This window comes from Chelonoidis abingdonii, chromosome 1 (assembly GCF_003597395.2).
Source record: "Chelonoidis abingdonii isolate Lonesome George chromosome 1, CheloAbing_2.0, whole genome shotgun sequence".
In the NCBI taxonomy this organism is placed as follows: Eukaryota; Metazoa; Chordata; order Testudines; family Testudinidae; genus Chelonoidis; species Chelonoidis abingdonii.
The window spans coordinates 133,980,221-134,005,951 of record NC_133769.1 but is presented as its reverse complement, the minus strand read 5'-3'; the positions used below and the strand labels follow the sequence as shown (position 1 = coordinate 134,005,951).

General features: G+C 40.6%; 1 protein-coding gene across 2 annotated transcripts in view; it reads right to left on the bottom strand.

Annotated features, from left to right (window-relative positions):
* Positions 1 to 25,731, bottom strand: part of FBLN1 (fibulin 1) — a 114,637-nt gene that overhangs the window by 51,553 nt on the left and 37,353 nt on the right. For both annotated transcript variants that reach the window (XM_075070465.1, XM_075070464.1), the window contains exons 4-14: positions 23,512 to 23,680; positions 22,830 to 22,889; positions 18,237 to 18,338; positions 17,529 to 17,666; positions 16,153 to 16,290; positions 13,072 to 13,215; positions 8,391 to 8,519; positions 7,711 to 7,836; positions 6,905 to 7,024; positions 5,861 to 5,992; positions 4,014 to 4,137 (exon numbers count right to left, since the gene is read on the bottom strand). In XM_075070465.1, coding sequence (XP_074926566.1) covers positions 4,014 to 4,137; positions 5,861 to 5,992; positions 6,905 to 7,024; positions 7,711 to 7,836; positions 8,391 to 8,519; positions 13,072 to 13,215; positions 16,153 to 16,290; positions 17,529 to 17,666; positions 18,237 to 18,338; positions 22,830 to 22,889; positions 23,512 to 23,680 — 1,382 coding nt within the window. The remainder of the gene's footprint in view (positions 1 to 4,013; positions 4,138 to 5,860; positions 5,993 to 6,904; positions 7,025 to 7,710; positions 7,837 to 8,390; positions 8,520 to 13,071; positions 13,216 to 16,152; positions 16,291 to 17,528; positions 17,667 to 18,236; positions 18,339 to 22,829; positions 22,890 to 23,511; positions 23,681 to 25,731) is intronic.

The following is a 25,731-nucleotide window of genomic DNA, read 5'->3' as shown; positions in this document are numbered from 1 at the left end:
CGTCGCCGCGCTGCAGTAGCCACCTCCTCCTCGCCTGGCTTTGCAGGTCCTGGTTCAGCATAGACTGCATGAGAATGCACGACGTGTTTACAATGTCCACGATTGCGGTCTTGATCTGAGCAGGGTCCATGCTTGCCATGCTATGGTATTTGCACAGTTCACCCAGGAAAAAAGGCGTGAAACGGTTGTCTGCTGCTTTCATGGAGGGAGGATTGAGGCTGTACCCAGAACCACCCGCGACAAATGTTTTTTGCCCCATCAGGCACTGGGATCTCAACTCAGAATTCCAAGGGGCGGGGGAGACTGCGGGAACTATGGGATAGCTGCAGGATAGTTACCCATAGTGCAACACTCCAGAAATTGATGCTAGCCTTGGTACATGGACGCACACCGCCAAATTAATGTGCTTAGTGTGGCCGTGTGCACTCAACTTTATACAATCTGTTTTACAAAACCGGTTTATGTAAAATTGGAATAATCCTGTAGTGTAGACATACCCTGGGAAAGAACTAGGACTGGTTGCCCAATCCTGTAAACTCCTCAGCTGATCCCAGATTGCCCCTGCCTACAGCCAACTGGCTCCCAGTCCCACTCCTCCCCCACCCCCTCTATTTCCCTCACCAGCTTCCATTCCCAGTCTACACTCAACCTCCCCTTAGTTTTCTTGCCTAACCAGTTCCAATCTCCTCCCCTCAGCTCCCAGTCCCAGCCTCTCCTTTTCCGCATCCAGTCCCTCCCTCACCCAGTCAGGTACAGTTTCTCTCCCTACACCCCTCCAGACTCCTCATCCCAATCTGCCTTTTGCCACCCCCTCAATGAAGCTTTTTCTCCCATCTGCATTAGAATCAGATGGCTTCTCCTTGGCATGAGGGAAGGGGGTGGGGGAGAGGGCATTAAGAGCACAGCAGATACAGTCTCCTTGCCCTCAGTTCAAGTCCCACATTATCCAGAGCAGCTGGGAACAGCCATTACAGGGTAAGACCTTCTGAGCCTCCAGCTGTAGCCTTGGGATGGAGCATGCTCAGGCCATCTGTAGGGATAGCGCAAGCAGAGTCTGCTCAGCACTAACTGCTGTGAGGGGACAGAGCATGCTCAGTGAGGATGGAATCTTCAGAAATTTTAGCTGCTAAAAATCAAAAGACATCACTGCTGAGCATGTGTGAACAGCAGGTTTTCAAAGGCTTATAACTTGGTCAAATTTGGGTGGATTCTCATGGGGATAGTAAAAGGCACATCCCTGACACATTTCAAGTCCCTGCTCCAAAGCGTGGCAGCGTTAGAGCTGTTCAAAGAAATGGTCAGACTTTTTTTTTAACATGATCAAAACAATGATTTCCTCTCCCTCTCCTTATTCTTGGAAACAGCTGAACCATTTTGACTGAAATTGTCTCACACTGACGGTTTTGGAAAGATGTCTGGCATGGAAAATTGCAGCCCAAAGAGTTAAAGTTTGACAAAGTTATAAGCATCTGAAAAAAGGGTCTGATAATGGGAAATGATGGGTAACTTTTATTAATAATAATAATAAATAAATATGATATAATATATATCTAGTCCTAGCCTGATTTAGCATACACTTCTGATAAACAGCCATAACCATTTCTTTCCCTTGGCTTTGCGGTTACCAATGTTTGAATTAATTGTCACAGAGACCCTATATGCTATGCAATTCAGAAACAAAAAGTTTGTTAAGGGAGGGTCATTAAGTTTACTCTTAGTATGAAGTACCTAAGCAAAAGCAATATCAAGATCATGGGCTGTTCAGAAAGAGGAGTAAGAGTGAAATGTGCGCTGGAGAGAGAACACGTTCACATGCTTCTCATAATTGACAGCCCATAAATGGGTGTGCCAGGAAGTGTGCAAGGAACATCTCTTTCCTTGTACAACCCATTCCAGGGCCTGTTCCATTTGCAGACCCCAAAGCATCACTCCAAATGGGATTTAGAGATTTCAAATAAACTTCTTGCCATTCCACCCTACGTGCTATTGTGTGGTGTCTTGTGTTTCTCTTGGTAGTAAGATATAAATACTTCAGGTCAGGAAACAGGTCTTAATCTGTGCTTGTGAAGCACTGAATAATTTTATGGAATTACATAATTTAGGTTTAATAACGAACAACAGTGAGCGCTACCACCATTATATAGCCCCGTTCCAGAACTCAGGCCCGAAGGCTATTAGCTAGGGACGTTTTTGGACCACTAACTCTTTATGCTGGTTACTGGCTAACTGATATCCCAATTTCATGTCAGGATACACTGGAATCTCTCTCCATGAGTCCATCTAAGGTGGGCAAGACAACAGACTCGCTGGCTCAGAAAGGGATCAGAGGCTATTCTGACCTACTACTGTGACTGAAAAAAGGGTGTGTTTTCCCCTACAGCTTGGATACTAAGAGGTTTGCTGGTTGCCACAGGTGAGCAAACATGGAGACAATTTAATAGGGACTGATTCTTTAAGTCACAAATTGCTGTGTGCTTTATTGCATGCATAGGCATAAAGAGAAGAAAGCAAATGAGTTAGCCAAAAGTCAAACTAATAGTGTTTCGGGGAAGGGAAAAGACAAATGGAGAAAGACTAAAAGAAGAATGCAATGTGCGTTTGTGTGTCGTGTTTATTTTTAAATTAATCTTGACACCTCAAGAATTTTCATAACCATAGAACTTTGCTAAATCATGTTAGTAACCTATTACAAATGAGTGCATTTTATAAAGTAGGATGTAATTAAACAAACAAAAAAAGAAATAAGGCACCTGTATCACAAAGCATTCTTTCTTCATTTACTTGGCAAGTGTTGTTTAATATAATTATTGACATTTCACAAAATACTAGTCAAATTTCTTTTGTGTATATTTTATCAATAAATGTTGTAATATGAAACTCCCTCAAGCGCATCCTGGTCATGATAACATTAATACCCACCATGTCAGTTATATAGCACTTTGCATCTTTAGACTTTGACGCAAACACTAACAAACTAATCCTCAAACACTCCTATGAAGCAGATAAGTGTTAGCCTCGTTCCACAGATGGGACATAGAATATTAAATCTTAGCTGAGACATGGTGTGTGATGGAATCATGTCTTCTCAGTGACTGGGAGGGGAATGACCAGATTTATGACCACTGTGGCATGTCAGCCTCTCTCTCTAGCGGACAGAATAGAAACTTACCTGGGCAGGTGCACTTGCGAAGTTGTGGAACAACCACATGGCCTTCAGAAGGAACCTCTTGATTGCTGATCTGCCATAAAGCAGATGGGAAGGAGGAGGAGGAAGCCAGAATGAATCCGGCCCTGGAGCAGCCACAAGCTTTGTCTACATTAGAGAAATTTTGCAAAGATTTCTTCTTATCATTGGCACCATTACAGCTAGTGTAGATGGGTTCTTAGCTGCCTGTGGCATTTTATACACCATGCTATTTAGATCTTCTCTGAGCAGCACGAAATGAAACAAATACTGGTAGCAGCCAACAGGTCTTCTACACCTGGGCTCCCAGTCTTGCCAACAGTGGTAGAGATGAAACGGTGTTAGCAGGGAGGGAAATTTTTTTTGCAAAATTTCCATAGTATAGATAAGGCTTTAGAGGGAGAACTGCAAGGAAAACGAAACTTTCACTGAAATATAAAAGCAGATAAAGGGTTTGACTTAGCCAATCTGAGGGAAGAAAGGAGCTCCTGAGTCCAGTTGTGGGAGTGTTGGAATCTTGAGGCTAAATGTGACCTCCACCACCAGGCTGTCCATCTGAAGCCTATGCTGATAATATCACCTTGTGCATCCAATTTGGTGTCTCTCTCGCCATTTGGTGTTATTTGTGACTTAAAGACTTTTAATTCAAGAACCATGAGCCTGTCTCACATGTGGAAGAAAGACCATAATTTTTTGTGTGCCACTGATGGGGTTGGCAGATTGGAGAATTACAAATTTGGAAGGATCCACAATATGCTTACTTGATGGTGGCTTTAGGCCTGGGGAGATCCCCATCAAGCCTGCCTACTAGAAAATTGAATGTACTTACGTATCTCCTGATTTGCGATAATTTTCCGGGCATTCCAGAGAGAGACAGCGAAAACTGCCTTGGATGTTAAAGCAGGTCTCATTGAATAAGCAGTTGTGTGTTTCTGCAACACACTCATTGATATCTGTCAAGTGGGAAAGATAAAAGGGATGAAAACACAAGCCCTTCCTCTGCTTGTAGGCCTCAGTTGATGAAGCTCACATGTTAGCAATACAGGGGAGCAACATGATTTTACTGCTGGCTGGAAAAAAACCTCCACAAGTGGTATTCCTCAGGGGTGGTGGATAAAAGACGGATGGATTTATTGAAGGGATGTTGGAACATGTGGTTTTCAGACTGTAAAACATGACAGAACTGTTGGGTTTTTTGTATTTTCTAAAAGCAAAGGGCAGTGTTAATAAATGACAAATTCTGGTTGACAACCAAAATGTAAGGTATTTGGAGCCCCAGTGGCCCCTCCCACATGCAGACAGTCTTCTACTGAGTGCAAGCATTGTGTCAGCAGGGGCAGGGACAGGAACAGCAGGACTAGGGCTAGCAATTGCTGCCGGAGGAACAACCCAACAGGATGATGCTGGCCTCAGAGGCCAGATAAGAGAGGCTGAAAGAAAACTCTTGCTCCCCAAAATAAAAACAGCCAGGCAATCAGGGGGTAACAGGGAGGCTGCAGGCCTGCAAAGAAATATTCAGCAGCCTGGGTGGGAGGGGAGTGGGTTGGCAGGCTTATTACCATGCAGAGGTGACAAGTGGTGCGCAGACACTATGATGATGGACACTACATACATCTGGATAAGTGGAAAAGCTGCTTTGCTTTATTAGATTAAATGTTGAAACAAAATTGTCTGACATTTACCCCTCCTTTGACTCCAGCCCTACGTGTATGTGCACTGTAAGTGTCCTGACCCATACATTTATCTTAGATTATCATTATTACTTAATATTGATTCATCACAGCATCTGTAACATGCCAAAAATTTTATACAAGGAAGGCACGTCCCTTCTCAAAGAGCTCACGGTTGAAGGCCAGACAGACAAATAGAGGTTAGAGGAAAGGGAAGAACAAATATACAAGTCAGCTCGATTCACTGTAGGCAGCATGGCAAAAGTTTGTCTTTTAATTTAGAGGAATTTAAATATGGATAGGGTGAGGCCTTGCAGATGAAAGCACTAGGCTGCACCAGGAAGAGGGGAGTGTCAAGTGAACTAAATGCTTTGTTTTGTGCATGGGGACAGTATTTCAGCCAAATGTATTAGTCTTTGGCACTAGAGTAAGTGCAAGCACCGGTCTCTGAAGAAACCATTCACTTTCCTTCCATGGCTAGAATGAACAGATAAGGGGAAACAGGTGAAAGAATTCTGGGTTTATCAACATGAAAATCTGTGCTTTACCTTTGCTCTGGTGCCTACCCATAAAACTGAACAATATTTGTTGAAAAGATTTAGCTATTTCACCCACATAGTCCCTAAATGGAAAAATCCTATACATTTTATGGAGCACGATTATATTTTTATTAAATGCTTAAACCAACCCATTTAATGTCGCAGTATTTATTAGCTGGGATGTAGTTCTCTACTGAATTTGATGGACTGTTTTAAAAATTCGGTAGAAAGAGTATTCTGTTACATTCTTTGCGGTCTTAGAGTAATTTCTATAGGATCCAATTTAATTATTATAGAACTATTAGTTTAGCCCCTACTGAATTCTAGTGGACATAGGATATCTACTAACTTGCCTGTAAGGCTATATGACATACACATTTATGTTTCCCGCCTATTAAAAATGTAATTAGATTTTTTCCACAAGCTAACAATCAGGTTAGATATTTCTGCAAAGTTATTGAACATACCTTGGCAGTTTCGTGCATTGGGTGCCAATTTATAACCAGGAGATGGACAGGTGCACTGAAAGCTTCCAGGAACATTACTACATCTGTAAGAACAGATGTGCCCTCCAGTAGGTAAAGCACATTCATCAATGTCTGAAAAAGAAATTCCCATCAATTTTTTTAAACTCCTGTGAAGCTTGACTAGTTTGCAGCAGCTGGACTGCTTTATGATAGTGTTGGGTTCAAGAAGACACTAGCTTGTGACTTAGATTAGTGGGCTGGGACAAAAACCACTGCATAAAGGTAACAACGGAAGTCTGGGGAAAATCAAAGGCAATACAGAGAACAAGAAGTCAAAAACATAGTTTTGCTATGTAAAAGATAATTCATAGTGCTTTTCATCCACAAATCTCAAAGCACTTTACAAAGGAGGAAAATATCATTACCCCCAATTTACAGTTGGGGAAACTGAGGCACAGGAACCTGAAGTGATTTGCCTGAGGTCACCCAGCCAGTCAGCAGCAGAACTGGGAATAGAATCCAGTGAAGAGAGTTCCTGTCCAGTGCTCTATCCACTAAGCAACACTTCCTCCCTATGACAAATATTTGGGCAAGACTTATTTATGTATGTTTATAACTTGCCGCAAAAAGGGTTGTGAATAAAATACTAACTAGAATTTTTAGACATTTATTAAATGTTCTCCAGGATTCTCCAGTGATGAAAATGTGCAAACAACTTAGTTCCACAGCTGAAACCCACTTCAATGTGCACAAAAAGCCTCAAACTAAACTTCAACAAAAACCAAAAACTCTCTCTGACCTTCACATCATGAAAGCCAAGATCACTCCAGAGGCTTGATGGGCTTGTATGAGAACTCTGGTAGCTTTTCATAGGCAATTAAATGCTATGAGAACCAAATGATGAAATATTGTTTTGTAGCAGCATTAACTTAAGGTAACTTTTTGTTGTAATGTCGCTGTTGTCATGGCAAGAACAAAAAAGGAATGCCCATCTCCCATCTTAAGAGATGCCTTTTTTGCATCCTTTGATTAAGTATTTCTTACCTTCACACGTGATTCCATCTATATCACTAAGTTGATAGCCCCGACGACAATAACATTGATAGGAACCGTACACATTAGCACATTCTTGGCTACACGGGTTGCTCTCACATTCATTTAAGTCTGAAATACAAGAAATTATCTATATTTAGCACTGCAGGTATCTGCCTTTGTGGCTCCCAGCCCTGCAGGATTGGGGCTTACATTTCTAAAAACATTCATGTTGACTAAGGAAATGTTTTTATTAAATAACAATCACAAAAATATGTATTAGTATGTGTGTCATTGAGCAAGCTGGCAATAAGGGGCAGGAGGAAGCTATAGCCCCCAATCCTCTCTGTACTGCCTGTGGTGTGGTGGTGACATGAGAGGCAACCTGCAGTGTACTACTACCTCCTAGAAAGTTGCTGCCCATCATCATGTAATGTGCCAACACTGAGTGTGTGATCAGCAGTGAGAATCAAACCTACAGCTTGTGGATCTAAAAGCCTGAGCATCTTCTGCCTGAGCTAAAAAGCCCAGGCCTATTGGTTGAAAGGTGGTAGTAGGCTCAAACCTCTGTGTGATCCAGTCACTAGAGGAGGACAGAGAGCCACACAGTGGAAGCGTGAGTTACAATTGTATTGTTTAATCACAACACTTGTATTCCACCTTGAAAATGACTACAGTGGACCCATTTCTTATGCCAGTTTAATTTAGTCTATGACAAAACAAAGAAATTATCCAAACAAGAATACTAATCTTTCTTCATCATTTTCTGCTTCTCTTTCTCTCTCTATCTACTCAGCCTACATAAATTGCACCCTTACCTTCGCATGACCTGCCATCAGTGGAAAGTTTGAAGCCCATAGTACAGCTGCAGTAATAGGATCCAGGAGTATTCTCACATTTGTGAGCACAGAGACGACCTGGGTAGCGTCTACATTCATTAACATCTACAATGACAAATATGAATAGAAACCAATGTACAGACTTGCTTTAGATCAGCAGTCCACAAATCACCATTTGCTCACAGGAGTTTGATTTTCATGCTCTGGATCTAAGTTTTACACTGGTGAGTGAATGAATTCTCAGAATGTTAGTCTGGAAACAGAACTGGTTTTATTTATCATATCCTGGTGCATACCTAAATGTAATAAGCAAAAGAAGGCAGTTCTGTGATCTTTTAGAAGAAAGTTTTCACTTTAGGTGCACATCATAAATATCATAAAACCAATTACGCATGCCTTCTCATGATCTTACCTTTTAAGATGATTACATTTGAACAACACAAATGCACTTTTCTTCAAAATGTCAATAGCTCTTTAATACATTTTTGTACTTATACAAATCATGAAATAATCTAATGCATTTTCAGATGAAAGAGTTTGTGAACAACTAATAAAATTATCCTTTTAATGAAATGAAATAATAAAATAAAACAAATAAAATGCCACAGTATAATGTTTCAGAAGAGCTTGTATAGTTTGAGTCAGTAGGTGGAACTTACCAACACAAGTTCGACTGATAGCCTCAAAATAATAGCCAGGTCTGCAGTCACAGCGGTAACTGCCAGGGGAATTTACACAAACATGTCCATCTCCACATAGCTGGTTAGGTGATGAACACTCATCCACATCTAGAAGGAGAGGGAAATGAATGAAAGGAGGGTCTTGAGGTTAAAGATTAGGAGTGGAGGTAGAGTAATAAGTGCTCTGCTGCCAGCTCTGTCCCACACCCTTTAGTAACTCTCTGCCTGCCTCAGTTTACCCATATGTAAAACATGAATAAAATACTTACCTCAGTATTTGTAATGTGTTTGAGATGGAAGGCACTACTCCATACAGGCATGATCCAGCTCCCATTGAAGTCAACACCAAGGCTCTCCTTGCCGTCAATGAGAGCTGGAGCAGGACCTACAAGTGCAAATTATTATTACAGAACAAATATCCCATGTTATATGTGGTGTAGGGAACAGGGGCCAGATTTGAGTTTGGGCCAGCATAACTGTATTTCATCAAATGCTAAGCTAAAGCATCTTTGATTTAGGTGACAAGGGACTGACGTATGTCATGCACTTAGTCCTGAGTCCCTTTTCCCTTGTCATGCTTACAAACTGTCACAAGGAATGAGTGGAGATGCACAAGTGTGATTGATGATGATGATGATGAACCATTAATTATATTTAGCAAAGTGAGAATGGGCCCTATTCTGTTAGACAGAAGTCTATTGCCAACTCCTTCCCAGATGTCCTGCTTACAAAGAGGATACCTGATTGTTGTCATGAATGGATTTTGCAAGAAAATGTCTGCCTCAGACTGGAATTTTCTACTATGACCTCAGTTCAAGATTCCAAATTATTGGTCCACAATGAGCTATAGCCAACATGCTGGAATCTCTAATTGGACAAGGATGGTCCCTGAGGCAGAGTAAGGGGATACTGAACCAAACAAAAGTATCACCATGCAGAAGGAAAAGGGGGCCTCTCTTGCACCACCAACACCTGAAGTTGTAGCAAGCTCTCTTCTTTGGACCAGCCTCCAGAAAAGGAGAAGTAAAAGACTCCAAGCCTGTAGTCTACCACTCAGGGCTTGTCTTCACTACTGGGGTAAGTCAACCTAAATTACACTAATCCACCTATGGGAATAATGTAGCTGGAGTCGACAAAGCTTAGGTCAATTTACCCCAGTGTCTTTACTGTGCTGCATCAATGGGAGACACTCCCTGGTTGAGTTATCTTACTCTCCTTGGGTAACTGGAGTACCATAATCGACCGGAGAGCGCTCTGCCATCGATTTAGCAGGTCTTCACTAGACTCACTAAAGCGACACCTACTGCATTGATTGCAGCAGAGTCCCCGGTAGTGAAGACAAGCCCGAAGAGAAAAAAGAGACTGACCACCTCCTTGCAGATGAAAAAAAGCTCGAGTTATCTGCGACACCACTAATTCACAATTAAGAATAGTCATGTGAATTAGACACTAAAAAAGGGTGAGAGGGTGCTTTTTTATAGAATTCAGAGACATTTGAATTCTCCAACATTCCATTACAGAGAGAGAGAGAGAGAGAGAGCGCGAGCGAGCGTGACATTACTAACCTTTTCCCTAGGTAGACCCTAAAAAATCCTGCAAGCATGTTATCTAATTACGAATATTATTTTGGATTAAAAGCATGTTATTTCAAAACTCCTAAGTGCCTGATTTAAGAATCACTTCTGCATTTGTGTAAGAGGGTCAGATTGATGCAGAAATTGCAGTCATGTGGGAAGGGAAATAAGCTAATTAAACAGAGTATAACCTAGGGTGTATATGCAGAGAAACTTAAGGCAGAACACCAAAGTGGGAAACTAGTAAGAAATCATTCTAAGAGTCACACTTCTGTAAAACAAAGGCAAAAGTCAACTTCTGCTCTTAGTAGATTCTTAGTGCGATTGATTATATTAAAAGAAAGGTGTTCTTCCTTAAACTTTCTTGTGAAGCACTGAAGTAATTCTTGTATTAACCTTATAAATCTATGTAATTACTGTGATTCAGGGACTTCTTGGTGCCAACTGGTAGAGGGCACAGGGATCCCCTGAGTCAGATATAGGCATAATAGTTCACCAAAGGGTGGCATGTGAGGTATCTACCAAGAGCCAGTAGCCCACGGTCATCATAATTGTTGCACAATGTATGATAGTATTTAAGGAGTTATGTAACTATACTAAAAATTATGTTCTTAAGGTCTTGGTGTTTAAGTGAATCACCAGAAGATGACATACTTTGCAAATGCTCCTTTCGGTTAGGAGGCAGCAGACTCTTATCTACCCATCTAGTCATTTGTGTATTGTATGAGGCCTATTTGCATACTGAGCCATAGGCAAAAGTAGTGACTGAAGTCTACAAAAGAGGAAATTCACAAGATGAAGCAAACAGCAGAGGGCATCCTATTTATGAATAAGAACAAAAGATGGGGCTGATATATCCTGCAAGGCAAAGAAACACATTGGATCCTTCACCTAGGAGGCACACTGACAGCACGGCTGTCTCATGAAAGGAGATTCACAGGCAATCTCACTGTGATGAACTCCAAAGATTTTGGATAAGCGACATTCTACAAGACATGAGAGTGTCTCATTAATTAAGTCTAACTCCTAGAATGGGTGTTATGATCTTATTTTATATGCAACCATTTGTTTCTAACATTTTTACTCACTATCACTTGAATCTCTGAGCTTTGTTGAATAAACTTAGACTTGATTTCACCGTGAACATATCTAAGTGCTGTGCATCAAGCAAGGTGGTGAGTTGAGGTGTAGCTGGTAAGCTGGCATGCGCTGTTCCTCTGGAGCACTGAATACTGCAAGTGTCCTGTGGAGCAAGGGCTGGACAGGCCAGGGAGATGCTCAGAGGGCTCAAGGATTGGAGTGCATCTATCACTAGCCTGTAGGACCTGCAGGACTTAGAGAGAAGGACTTGAGTTGCCCATGGCCAGTGGAGTTGGGGAGTTGACCCTAGGCCGGCACAGACAAGGGCAGGTGCCAACGAGGTGTCTGACAAGTCTGAGAAGTCAGGTAGTTTAAACCATTGATCAAATTTCAGTTGTAACTTTAATTTGATCATTGCACTGTGTTTTATTTAATTAGCTTTAGGGAAATCAGAAGTAAATTAATTAGTGACATATCTGCTAAGCTTCATATGAGTTTGCTTTTTATTTTAATAAATCCATAAAAACTAGATTGGGTCCTCTCTCAAAAATTCAGTGTAGGAAAACAACCTATTTAGCAGTAAATACATTGAGTAGTTCCTGGACTTCAATCCTGGTAATTTGATTACCGGTATGGTGAGTCTCAAAAGAAAAAGCGAAGCTGACACTGTTTAAGAACTGTGCAAAGTAATTTTTATATAGCGCTGTAGATATACATTGAGGCAGATTCTCAGCTGGTATAAAATGGTCACAGCTTCACTGAAGTCAATGGAGCTGTGACAATTTATAATCAGTGTTAGGATATAGATATTCAGGCCTGTCTGCAAAGGCCTATACTTTAAGACTTTAGGTGTATTCTTATCACTTAGCTAGTTGTAGAGGTATAAAAGAAAGAATCAAAAATCACTGTCTGTGTAGTGGTCTTCTTTTACTGTGACAGTCTGAGGCCTGGTTCTTTAGCAGCCATAAACTGGGAAATGTATGGTCACATTCTCACATTCCAAACTAGTCACATTGAAATAAGATGCTATTGGGCTATTAGGAATACAATCCTGTCCTGATACTCCTATCACATCCAAAGGAAGGGTAGAGCCTAGAAGATGTAAAAGGAAACTTAGTTTGATAGCATCCTGTCTGGCAAGAACTCACTTATCAATAGACACAGCTGGAAAACCCTTATGTCTGTATAGATGTAGTTGTGAAATCCTTACTTCTGAATTGTTTTGTATGTTTATTTGCATGGTCTCTGTCTGGTTCTGTGATTGTTTCTGTCCGCTGTATAATTAATTTTGCTAGGTGTAAACTAATGAAGGTGGTGGGATATAATGGGTTAGCTAATCATGTTACAATACATTAGGATTGGTTAGATAAATTTTAGTAGAATGATTGGTTAAGGCATAGCTGAAAATATTACTATATAAATTAGAGGCAAACAGGAAGTAAGTTGGGATTTGAAAAATAAGGAAAAGGAACTTGAATTTAAGCTTGCTGGAAGTTAACCCCAACAAACATCGAATTGTTTGCACCTTCAGACTTCGGATATTGTTGCTCTCTGTTCATCCGAGAAGGACCAGCGAAGGATGAGAGTGAAGGAATAAGCTCTCTAACAATCAGCTTAACATTTTAAGACCTTTTATGATGATTTATGCTGGACATAAGTGGCTCACAGGCCTTTTGCTGGTCTTCTGCACCGGAGTGAATATCACCCTTGCTACACTATTTCAGTATATTAATACAAGAAGCAGACAATGCCATTCTGCATGGTCATTATCACACAAACCTCACAGAATATGGAGGTTCAGGAGTGATTTGAAGGAGGAGAGAGAGGGGTTGTTTGCAATCCATCACTTGTAAGAGGGAGCAAGAAAAGAGAGCCAAGAGTAGGCTTTGGAAGTAGTTATGAGAATGGCTTTGGCTGAGTGCAGGGAACAGACAGATTAAGTGAAAAAGTAGATATACGTACATCATGTGTTCATTTAACAGTTTTACTCCATTTCTTCTACTCACCTACACATCTTGTTCCTTCTTCATTGAGATGATAACCTCGTCCACAGTTTGGTACATTTCTTTGGCAGGTATAAGAGCCATCTGTGTTAATGCACATCTGTCCAACTGGGCATGGCATGTTAATGCTTAGGCACTCATTGATATCTACAATGACATACAAACTCAATTAGAGAAAATCATCCTCAATTTACAGACATGTTAAGGTACAATACTGTCCTTACACCCTTAATAGCTTGGGAACCAGCCCTTGAGAGCAGACACATATTCGCACAAGTTAGTACATCAAAGGGGGAGATTTGCAAAGGCATAAAGGGCAGGTAATGCCCAAACAACACTGAAAGTCAATGGGAGTTGGGTGCATAACTCCTATTTGTGCCTTTGGAAATCTCCCCAAAATGCAGAAAATAAAAACATGAGCAAAGATGTAACCGACCACTTATGCGCAGAGACTGAAGAGTAGAAGTGCTTATTTGAAAACTAGTCATCTCTCCGTCATCCATGGAATGCCTTACTATTCTCCACAAATGGGGATTTGCTCACTTTGTGACTGTATGATATAGGCTCCTCCCTGCCATAAAAATGTCATAAACTTAAAAGACCCTTAAAATGTAATGACAAGAGACCAAAGCACCTCAGACTGACATATCAGCTAAGCAAAGTAAGGACTTGCCAAGTATTTAAAGAGGAAATTTCCAAGGGAAGCCCAGCACACAAAGATGGTTCATTCAGTGGCTGAAGTTATAATTTCAGTAGTAGTCTAGTAATCATTGCTCCAGCTTGTTGGTACAGGGGGAAGTGTGCTGTGAGAACAGGGAAAAAATATGAAGACCTGACAACATGTGGGCACAGCACTTTCTGTAAGTGTACAACATCCTAGCCAAATTCCAATTCAGTTTAGATAATTGCCTGCCTAAAATTCCCCCTGTAGTTTCAGGTGAACACTTTCTTCACTCTGTATCCTACATTCTTATGCAGTGTTATGGTTTTATGGTTTACTGTCAAAGAGCTGAAGTCTTCAATCCCAGAGTTAGTGTGGAATAGAACAGACTATTTAGGGCTGGATGACTCTGGATAGCCAGGGCAGGAGTGGTATTGGTGAATCTGTACCAGAGTAAGCTTTACTGCCCCTCACCGTAGCACATGCTGCTGAGCCATGCCCCCACCTACCAGACCTCATTCTCTTGGGCACATAGAGCACCAGCAGACACTTCAGCCAGCTCTGAAGACTGCAAGGAGAGTGTCCTACTGTGAAGCTGTGGGTTGGAAAGGTAGGAAAGTTCCTGTTCTTTCCTGCTCAACACAACACAGGGCAGCATCGGATGCATAGTTTGTGCAACCGGCATGTTAAGTGTCTGGGAAATTCTTCTGGATGGACCGTGGAAGGCACTATAAGGGCCAGATTCACTGCTGGTGTAAACTGGTGTAGTACCACTGAAGCCAACAGATGCACACCAATTTACACCAGCTGATAATCTGTCCCCTATGTCAAAGATTAGTCTTTAAGAGATAAGTTATCCAACAATACAGAATTGGCTTCATTTTATCAAATGTAATTTTACACACAGATAATTTTGTTTTCAGCCTTGTATTTTTCAGCAACAGAAGCGAGGTTGAAAGGAAAATGGGAGCTTGATCACATGCTACCTAATTGGCAAATCCTGTTGCTCAGCAGATTTCATGAGTCCAAAACTGGCTATGCTGCTGAGGGAATTTAAAGTTAAGCTGGGACTTGAAGTGCTACTATCATGAGAAGAGCTGATAGATTTGTAGGACACACCAGACAAATCTATTTAAAGCCTGTTGAAAGCCAATTATTCTGACATATATAGAATTCTAGTTTGTCAGGTTAGATCCTACAAATCCTAGAATGCAAAGTATTAATACTTTTAAACCCAACAGTTTCTATTCTGTCTTTCAAATTAAACCCTACTCCCATTAAAATTGGCCCTAATTATCATTCCGACAGGTTGTTACATTCTTTACCTGAGGTGGTAAAAATTCTTTCCTCTGAACTATTAATATACGGGAGCTGACTTGGGAAAGCAAGATCTGCTTTATGTAGCTGAACTAACCAGCAAAAGCAAATTCCATTGTAGAGGATACTCGCACGCTGAAGTAATGTCAAGCATTGGACTTTCAGTTCTAAACAACATTCTCCATGTCCACTGAAGGAAGGACAAGAAGTAATGGTTTAATCTGCAGCAAGGGAGATTTAGGTTATATATTAGGAAAATCTGTCTAACTATAAGGGTAGTTAAATTCTGGAATAGGCTTCCAAGGGAGGTTGTGGAATCCCCACCATTGGAGGTTTTTTATAACAGGTTGGACAAATACCTTTCCACAATGGTCTAGTTTTACTTGGTCCCACCTCACTGCAGGGGGATGAACTTGATGACTTCTCAGGATCCCTTCCAGCCCTACATTTCTATGGTTATTTAAAATAATTTGAATAAAAGGGAGAGAAAGTATGTCAAAACGAATTAATATTTTTACAAATCCTGTGTTAGAAGCACATGATCAACAAAAAAGACTTGTGCTTTTGAATATTTTACCCTACATGACTAGGTGTCTAAGTTTCATTGAAAGTCAATAGGTCTTAGATTTCTACTGCCTAAGGCCTGGTCTACATTGGGTAGGGGATCGATCTAAGTTACGCAACTTCAGCTCCGTGAATAGATATACTTAGATCTACTCACCGCGGTGTCTTCACTGCGGTGAGTCGACTGCTGCCGCTCCCCCATCGACTCTGCCTGCGCCTCTCGGGGCAGTGGAGTACAGGAGTCAATGGGAGAGCACTCGGGGGTCAACTGATCACATCTAGACCCCCGCTGGATCGATCGCTGTCCGCCAATACGAAAGGTAGTATAGACATACCCTAAGTTTCTTTTGAAAAATCAGACTTAGAATTCTAAATCACTTATGATCAAATCCTACTTTTAATGGGAGCAGGAAGATGATGTAATATATAAAGATGAACATCAGCATTAGGATTGACATGGGAGGCTCAGACCTGACCCTGTGCAGCAGTATCTTGGCCTACGCACAACCCTAAGAATTCGTTTAAGTGACAATATATCTTACCAATACAGTTGCCTAGTGCATCTTGTATAAACCCATTCATGCACTGTAGCTTGGGTCGGCAACGGAAAGATCCCGGAGTATTCTGACAGATAAAATTGGGGAGGCAGTTATGAATACCACTCTCACATTCGTCAATATCTGGTACATCACAAAAAAAAAAAATAGTTAGTAAGAGTTTTACACAAGTTTTTTTTATTACACTTAAGACAGAGTTAGGAAACATAGGCTAGATTCATCCTGGGTGTAACTTCATTCATCATTTCAGTGTAGTTACACTGAAGATTAATTTGGCCTGTTGTCTTTACTGGAATCTCACAGAATTAGGCAGCAGGCTAGTTCTCTTTATTATGTTATTAAACAACCAAATGACTTGCAATAGTTTCACAGGGTCTGAAGTAGTATTTTCTAAGGCCCTGATTCAACAAGCCACTCTAAGCCTGTGCTAAATCCCACTGAAGTCAATGAGAGTTAAGAATGTGCTTAAATGCTTTGCTGAATAAAAGCCTAAATCCTGAAGTCCTTAATTTTATTAAATCCTCTCTCAGGTAAACTCATCAGGCTTCATTCTCATTTTACACTAAGGCCCTCTACATCAGTATGGCTTAACATGAAATGAAGTGTAATTTATGCTCACTTTAAGGCCCCTTTCCACTGTCAGAGTGGTGCAGAAGAGTCTGAGTATAAATGCAAATTTAGATAATTGATTCTAAAAAGATCTTTGCCTATGTAAAAAGAGAGTAAAGACTTCAGGTTTGAGCCTTATATTTGTCATGGGATAAAAATTCTTTGGAGCGATAAAAAATGGCCTAAAACTACTCTCTCATTTAAGTCAATGGGAGTTTTACCTTTCACTTCAAAGGGAGCCAAGAGATATCAACTGAGCACTTTGGGGGGAAAAAACACTAATTTTTTTTAAAAATTAAATTGTATCACCCCCTATCTATCAAGGTTGGAAGAGACCTCAGGAGTCATCTAGTTCAACCCCTGCTCAAAGCTCTGGTCCAACCCCCTGCTCTACAATATAATCTTACCCCAAATTTAGGCCCAAGTAGCTGGCCTATATCCTTCAGGGAAGTGAAAATACCGTGCAAAAGACCATCAAGACCATTCTCAGCTGCAGAGAGATGGATCATTTTCCAGTGGAAGCCAAGACAAATTGGGTTTGTGGCTCATTTATATTTCGCTGAAGAAAGCACCTCAGGCTGAAGTGTTAAATGCTCATATTAGACTATACAACACATCTGGTATGGAATTACAATTTACACATGTATTTCCAGAACACAACAGGACTCAATCTTTTATTTAGCATTTTGAGGCATCATAAATGTTGGTAAACATCAGTCTCCTATGTGCCCAATTTGCAGCCTGGGACATACCTTTGCATTGGTTGTCTTCAGTGAGTTCATAACCAGTCCCACAGCTCGTTTCACGCTGACAGCGGAAGGATCCTACTGTATTGACACAAGTTTGTCCAATCCCACAGTTGTGCATCCCAGTGATACACTCATTAATATCTAGAAGTAACCAAAGTGGACAGAGAATTAAACAGTTAATACAAAAGATTTGAATCCTTGGGAAGAGAAAGGGACAAGGGTCAGCCTTGGGGCAACAGAAACTTTGAACACCCACATGCGAGGTGCACTGTGGATTCCATATCCCACAAAAAAAGTAACTGCTCTTTTCTGTTCTCAATTTTTAGCTGCTCACTGTATTTTCAACTATAAAGATTCAGCATCTCAGATCTAGGACATACTGTATTTTATATAAATATTCATTTACTATTGCAACTGGAAAGGTATGCTTTTACTGTTATCTTCACTCCCAACACCAAACTTGAGGTCTCTCCTGCCTCCTATCCATCTGCAAACCCTCCACCTGCCCCACTGAACTGGTCTCTTCCCAGTTCCATACTTCTATTGTCCCCATGTTCACACCCTGCCTAACTCAGCCTTTTATTGCCCAATATCTCCTTCCTCTCCCAATATAAGCATGTCCTAGTCGCTATCCTGTAAAAAAAATCCACAAAAAAGAAAACACTTTTACCTTTAAGCAACAAACAGAGGCAATCATTTTGTTTCTTTTACCTTCACAGGTGACACCATCAGACAGAAGCTGGTACCCAACAAAGCAGGAGCAGACAACACTGGACCCTGTGTCCCTACACTGCTGTGTACAGGGACCACCTCCTAAAAACAGATGTGATTTTTACAAATAAAGTATACAATTTAGTTCATGACACAAAACTGGAAAGATGTCAACTACTTATACATGGGTGGCCAGCAAAATACAGGATGTTTGACTAGTATACTCGAAGAATACACTAAGAAAAAAATGGAAAATATGGACAGATATTGAAAGAAATATTCACACTTATCAGATTATTTTATTTTACAAAATTAGCAGAAAGAAACCAGCGTTAAAAAAAAAAAGTCAACCTTAATCAACCAACATCACAAATACATCCTATTCAGAGTTCAGGAGCAAAGCTCAGATACCACTGTGGGTAATTGTTGGCAAAGCATGATTTTTTTTAATATCAATTACTATCCCATAAGAAAAGCTAGAAGGGTCATAATAGGCATATCAGACATTTGCCTAATGTAGATACCCTCAAACTGTGAAATGGCCTCCCAGAGAATTGCTGGAAGTTTCATTGCCTGACACATTTGAACTCATCTTTGGAAAAAAGTGATAGAAATGATCCTTAAGAGGCTTTCAAATTTGTTTATGGTGTAGCCCTTAATAGAAAGAGTGTCTAATGGACAACAACTCCCATTTACGATTGGATAGACCAATTCCCCTCCCTCTGGCAAATGAATAACTTCTACTACAGCAATTGCTTACATGGAAAAGTAACATTAGGAAAGTATAACATTAACACCCTTTAATGTGATTTATCATCTTGAGTCGAGGAGGAGAGCCAGCTTTTGCTCTGGCAGGATAATGGACCTGATGACTCAACAGGTGCTTTCTGTTTCTAACACCTGTGGAGTAGAATATGATAAATCATTGCTTAACTGGCACAGTATCTGTGGCTACCTCTTATGGGATACAGATGCCCCGGACACTGAAATGGGTACATTTTCAAAACATTGTGTCCTACAGAAACACCTGCATAAACAAACCATTTGGAGCAGTGTGTCTATTACGACATGTTTAAAGCTTATACTGGAATATCAGTCTATTAACAAACTTTTTTTTAATCCAAAATGTATTACTTTATTCAGAAATGTTTGCAGAAAATAATAAATCTCTGATGCTTTAAGCTTTTAGATACACGAAACACATGTGACAGGCAGTAAATCAAAATAAGCAGATCATTATCCGAATCAAATATTCCATCCAAGAGGCACCACGCACTCGCCACACAAAAAAATCAATGCACAAGTCATTTTTCTTTCTTTCATTTTCCTTCCAATTTTCATGTGGATTGTGCAGGTCAAATAGAAATTAGTTATGCCATTTCAAATCTAATCATCTCAACCAGAAACAAGGATAGGAACAGAATACACATGTTCTTCAAGCTCAAAAAGTGGAATGCCTGATGCCACTGGGCTCATTATAACTTGTCTGGACACTTTCAAATAAAAGGTCAAGTATGTTTGGATCTTCTGGAATGAATTTTGGTTCTAGATACAACTGAATAGACTGAAATGCTGTTCAATATCCATGTCAAATGACAAACCATCAAGATTAGAGGCTGGGATTTTCAAAGGGGCCTAAGGAAGTTTGAAAATCCCAATCAGTATTTCTAATATATGATCACATCCTCAGAGGCTGTAAGTCAGCATAGCTCCACTGAAGTCAATAGACCTATGCTGATTTACAGCAGCTGAGAATCTAGCCCATCCTTTAAAAAGATATCTCCTTTGAAATTTTTGTTAATGAGTTAGAAAAATAAATGTTATGAACGTTTACACCTAGGCAAAGCGTAACAGCAGCAGATGTAAAATTCTCTACTTCTTAAGGGCAAGAATGTTTATTTCCCTACATGCCCACCCAGCAAACAAGGGAGTGTAAGCTGTCCCATTATTCTCCTATGTGGGCTACCCATATCGCCTGCCAGAGCACCAGGATAAGCACAAGTAACCTGGGTCTGCTACACACCCTCTCAGGCAGGTATGTAGAGATGGACATTGGGCACAGGTAGTACAGAGGAGAATGTTATCTGCATCTCTTAAGGTGCGGGTACAGATTATTTCATCCCTGCTCTACCAGGAAAGGGAAACTGGTCTGCTCCTGCAGTACAATATTGTGTTCCCTAATACACAAATTAGAAGGAAGTAGCAGTTTTAGCTCAAAAGTGGTTGGTCTAAGGTTTTTGTCTACTTTTAAAAGAGACCTATTCTTTCTCAGCCCAGCAGACAAATAGCAAGAGGTAAAAAGTTCTTTTTGCCATGACTAAATTGTAGCCTGTATTTGAAATAAAATGTTTCACAACTTAATCGACATTTCTGAGACTACTACTGAGGGCAGCTATCTTATTGGAGAAAGTGACACTAAGGGAGGGCCAAATTCTGCCTTTAGCCATGTGTGACTAACTCTCAATGAGCTCACTGGGAGCTCTACAAAAATACATAAAAGATCTGCAAAATATGCACTTCCATAAAACTCAGAGGGCATGTACAAAATTTAATACGTAAGACATTAAACTCCACAACTTTTAGAGATGACCCAACATCCACACAGCCAACAAACTCTGCCTCACCTCTCCCTCCCAGTTCCTTGGCAAATATGAAAAGAAATTTGGTGAGATTATGAGCCTCAAAAGACGACTTCCAGAATAAGAAGGGCCATTCAAGTACTTGCCTAAAGGTTATTGGCAGTAGCACTTTACCCTTCTAGAGGGATGTGTCAACAGTCTTCACCAAAACAGACCCACTATCTTCCCAGCTGTGTTCATGAGAGACCATAAGCCAGCTCACATGTTGACTGAAGCTCCCCAAGGCTTTCCAAATTTGCTCATGAATGTAGTACTGAAGGACAGAATATGGCCCAGTGTAAAAACTTGATCTTATAAGGGGCTGAAGCTTTTCCTGCAAAGCCCTGAGCAACCTCAACTGCCCCTGAAGTTAAAAGGAGTTGATGTGCCTGTGACAGTTGGTACCTCAACACAGCATCCTGGAATCCCCACATTCACCACTTGTGGTGTTTAGATATTGCTTGTGATTATTAGAACTGGGAGCACTGGCTGTTGGGAGTCTGAAAGGACAGGAAACAGGAAGGAGAGGGAAGGAGTTGAGGCAGCAGAGTGAGAGTTACAGAGGGTGCAGCAGCAGCTTGGTAAAGAGGTACCTTGCCTGGTTGATACAACACCACTGTCATATGATTCTGATATGTTTTGTACAATGCATGCCTTGTGTGATATCACTGAAAAAGGCTTGATCTGCTGAACCTTAATATCCTCTTGGATTGCACGTACTACCATTGCATACGAAGTACTGCTATAAGAGTTACTGAAATACATTGTGAGGTTGGGAAATGCCCACAACCAGCCTCTCAGTTGCAATAAAGGAGGACTCAGACAGCATTAATGACTCATCAAGTAGAATCAACGATCCCTTCTCAGAGAAGGGCATGTACACCATAGGGGCAGACTAACCCATATCACAGCGAGGATCTTTCTAGCAGCTGGAAGAAAGTATAAAAGAGTGGCAGTGACATCATCACTTGGCCTCTCTTCCCTGCCATCTCAACATCTGGAAGAACATCTGGAAGACAGAGACTTTGAACTGGAGAAGATTGGTCCCAGGGTGGAAAGGGAATCCAGCCTTTGTATTGAGAAATGGTAAGCTGCTTGTACCATCTATTAAAGTGAGAGACTGTTTGATTCAAATCTTGCTTAATCTGTTTAAGTTAGAATTTAGACTGAGAATTTATTTTTATTTTTTAGGTAACACTGATTTCCATGCCTGCTACTTATAATCACTTAAAATCTTTCTGGTGTTAATAAATCTGTTTCATATTTTATCTTGTCAGGGAATCTCAGCTCAAATTACAAAAGCTAGCATATGTCCACTCCACATTGAGGGAGGGGCGAACTAAGTACTGAGCTTATACTTGTTAGATTTCTGACGAGTGCAAGATGGCACAGTACTAGCATGCAAGACTGCGGAGTTGGGGGGGGCGGAATTGGCTGAAGCCTCTCAATTGATGGTTCATGAATGGCTGGGAGATCATTCACGTAACGGAACTGAGCGTGTCCCTGCCTGTGGATGGCTGTGTAAGTGTAGTGCCTCTCAGAAGCTTGTAGCTTGACATTAGCATCACAGTGTGAGAGACAGCCCAGGCTGGTGGCTTTGGATGGTTCAGCAGTCCTACAGTCCAGGCTGTGCCCAAGGGACCCCGTCACAATGCCTTAAAAAAAGTCTTACATTTATTGGTCCCTAAGAGACTACAAATGAGTTCTCATCTTACTCGGACATCAGCTTAATAAATCCAAAAGAATCTTGTATTTTGCAAGATTTTCTTTCCAATAATCAAACTAGCAGGAAGGGAGGGTAGAAACAGCATACCATTTCAAAAAGGATCCCCATGCCATTTGTATTTGTGAATTGCTGGGCTAAGCAAAATGGTTTGAGTGAACATTGCATTTAAGCTTTGCCTAGTTTTTCATGCTTAGTGAAATGATCACGCACAAAAAAAAGTCACTACCTAGGAACAGTCAGTTAACTCACCTCTGCAGCGGTCATGAAGGTAAGGATCCTCTTGGTCTACTTCCTCGTCGGAAATTTTAACTAATAAGAAGGTTAAATAAACATTAGAAGGGAAAGCAGTTTTCTGCTCACAATAAAATGCTATCTACCTGGGAAAAGATTAGAAGTAAGTATTTCTGGATACTTATACCACAGGATAATACTGAAGAATTATTTATTCATTTTATGAACACAGAATAGCTTTTATTTGACATTTGATTCAAAACACACGTGCACACAGATACACTTGCCAAATGAATGATAGATCATAAAATATAATTGCCGATTACACATGAACCAAGATTTTCAAATATGAGTTCCTAACATTAGGCTTCTACATAAAAGTTTAACCTGATTTTCATCAAATGTGCTGAGCACCCTCAGCTTCCATTGACATTGGTTGCAGCTGAGAATGCTTAGCAGTTATGATGGAAGTTAGGCTAATCTTATTTATTCCCTTAGATTTTATTCTAAAAAGCAACTTCACATTGAAAGGTTCCCAGTCAACCCCCTGGCTGCTCTCAGCATACATTTTAAAACAGCACAAGAAGAGTTGTAACATAAATCATCCAAAAACACAAGCACATCTCCTACCCTGCATCCTACTATGACTTGAAGTTGTGCTCTGCTGTCTCAGCTTAATTTTAGTGCTGGTATAATATACCTTGGTCTTTTTTAGGAACATCGCTAATTGACCCTTCGGTGCCTTCCTGACCCTTGACACAGCAAGCTCTGAACACTTGCCCACACTGGTATCCTATCAGTTGGCTCTGCTCACAGCTCTGTCCTTGAACTTGGGCTGTCTTTCCCAGCAAGCAACAGTAACAGCATTTCTGTCAAAACAAACATACACACAAATCAGATAGTAAGTGAAATCCTAGCCCTAAAGAAATCAATGAGTTTTGCCACTGACTTAAATGGGGCCAGAATTTCACACAGTGTGTTTATAGAAAATGGTCAGCCAAAGCTTTCAGATATCAGTGTTCAAAAGCCCTGCTGTGTTTAATTAGCTAGATCTCGGAACATTTGTATGGGTCTGGATCAGGCTCTCAAAGAGAAGAAATAACCCAAACCCAGGCCCTGGAATCAATCCCCATTGTCCTTGATGGCGTGGAATGGGAAGGCAAGAATGGTTCATGTACAACGGTTGTGGTGGGTTCTCCTCCCTCAGATGAGCAGCTCCAGGTCTCCAGTTCTGAACACTACCAAACTGTGGGACTCCTCAAAACCCTGAATGACTTGAACTCCACTTCTAATTTAAAATAGATTTTATTTGTCACAGTGAGGATGAGGGGCATTGCTCAGTTTATAAATAAACTGCACACCAGCCTTCCCTCCCAACCTCCCCCCAAATCCTCACTTAAAAAAGAAACACCTTGTCTTAAAATTAACAGACCATAAAGACATTGAAGAAGACACAATTCTGTATAGACCAACCATGATTTAAAAGGTTCTAAAACGAAAAAAAATACCTGTATTGGAGCCTAACATTTTTAACTTTAATATTAATTATTTGTATTATGGTATCACCCAGATGCCTCAGCTGAGATTGGGGCCCCATTAGGTTAGGCACTATACAAGTACATGCTTCCTATCCCAAAGCGTTTACAGTCTAAACAAACAAAAGACAAAGAGTGAGGGGGAAACAGAGGCACAGAGAGGTAAAGCGATGCAGCAGGTCAGTGGTAGAACCTAGAACAGGGGTAGGCAACCTATGGCACAGGTGCAGAAGGCGGCACTCCAGCTGATTTTCAGTGGCACTCACACTGCCTGGGTCCTGGCCACCAGTCCGGGGGACTCTGCATTTTAATTTAATTTTAAATAAAGCTTCTTAAACATTTTAAAAACCTTATTTACTTTACATACAACAATAGTTTAGTTATATATTATAGACTTATAAAAAGAGGCCTTCTAAAAATGTTAAAATGTATTACTGGCACGCGAAACCTTAAATTAGAGTGAATAAATGAAGACTTGGCACAGCACTTCTGAAAGGTTGCCGACCCCTGACCTAGAACAAAGTCTGCTAAGTCTCATCCAGAGTCCTAAATGCTGGTCCACACGTCTCTATAGTAATTATTTAAGAATGTCACCTCTTAAGAACCCAGTACTGAAATGGGATCTGTTAGTGCCCAGTCCTTCTAGGCATGAGGATCTGCATTGGAAGAACAGGGACTTCAGAATCCACTGCAGGACAGAACAAAGCCTGGTTTTGAATAAACGGCTGTATTGATTCTGAGTTGAAAAAAACATTGCCAAATTGCTCCCTTTTCTCCCCTGCTGCTAGAAAGCTAGGGTGAAATTTGGTTCACTGCAACCTGCGTCTGCCAACTACTGCTGTCAAGTAAAAGGCAGATTAACATTTTTTTTTAGAAATTACTTTTATAATTGTTTTTCAGCTCAAAAGGAAACAGCCTGCAGCATTAAAAAAATTAAAAACACAGCTGGAACATAAAATAACTACTTACTATGGAAGTTAATGACCTAAATCCCTTGAGTAGTTTCAAGAACCCATTTCCAACAAAAAAACTAAGAACAGAACATTTCTTCCAACACCTGTGAGATATGTGCCCGCTTGCCTTCTCTACATACCCATATAAATAATTGTACGTATGTTTTCTCTTCTGTTCTGTAATGAAGAATTCCTTTAAAGCCTGGAGCAGCACAAGGATAAAATAAAGAGATCAATTTTTCCTTTTCTCCTTCACACTCTTTACCTTTAGAAGAGCAAGCTACTCATAAGCATCCTAACTTGTATCTCATCTTTTTATGGCAAATGCCCTGGCCTCATTCTCAAAACATCTCACATATTTCCATCTTTTTTTCTGGATAACTTTAGACATAAAGAGTTATTGAAGTTTCTGATGAGTCTCAGCATTTGTTA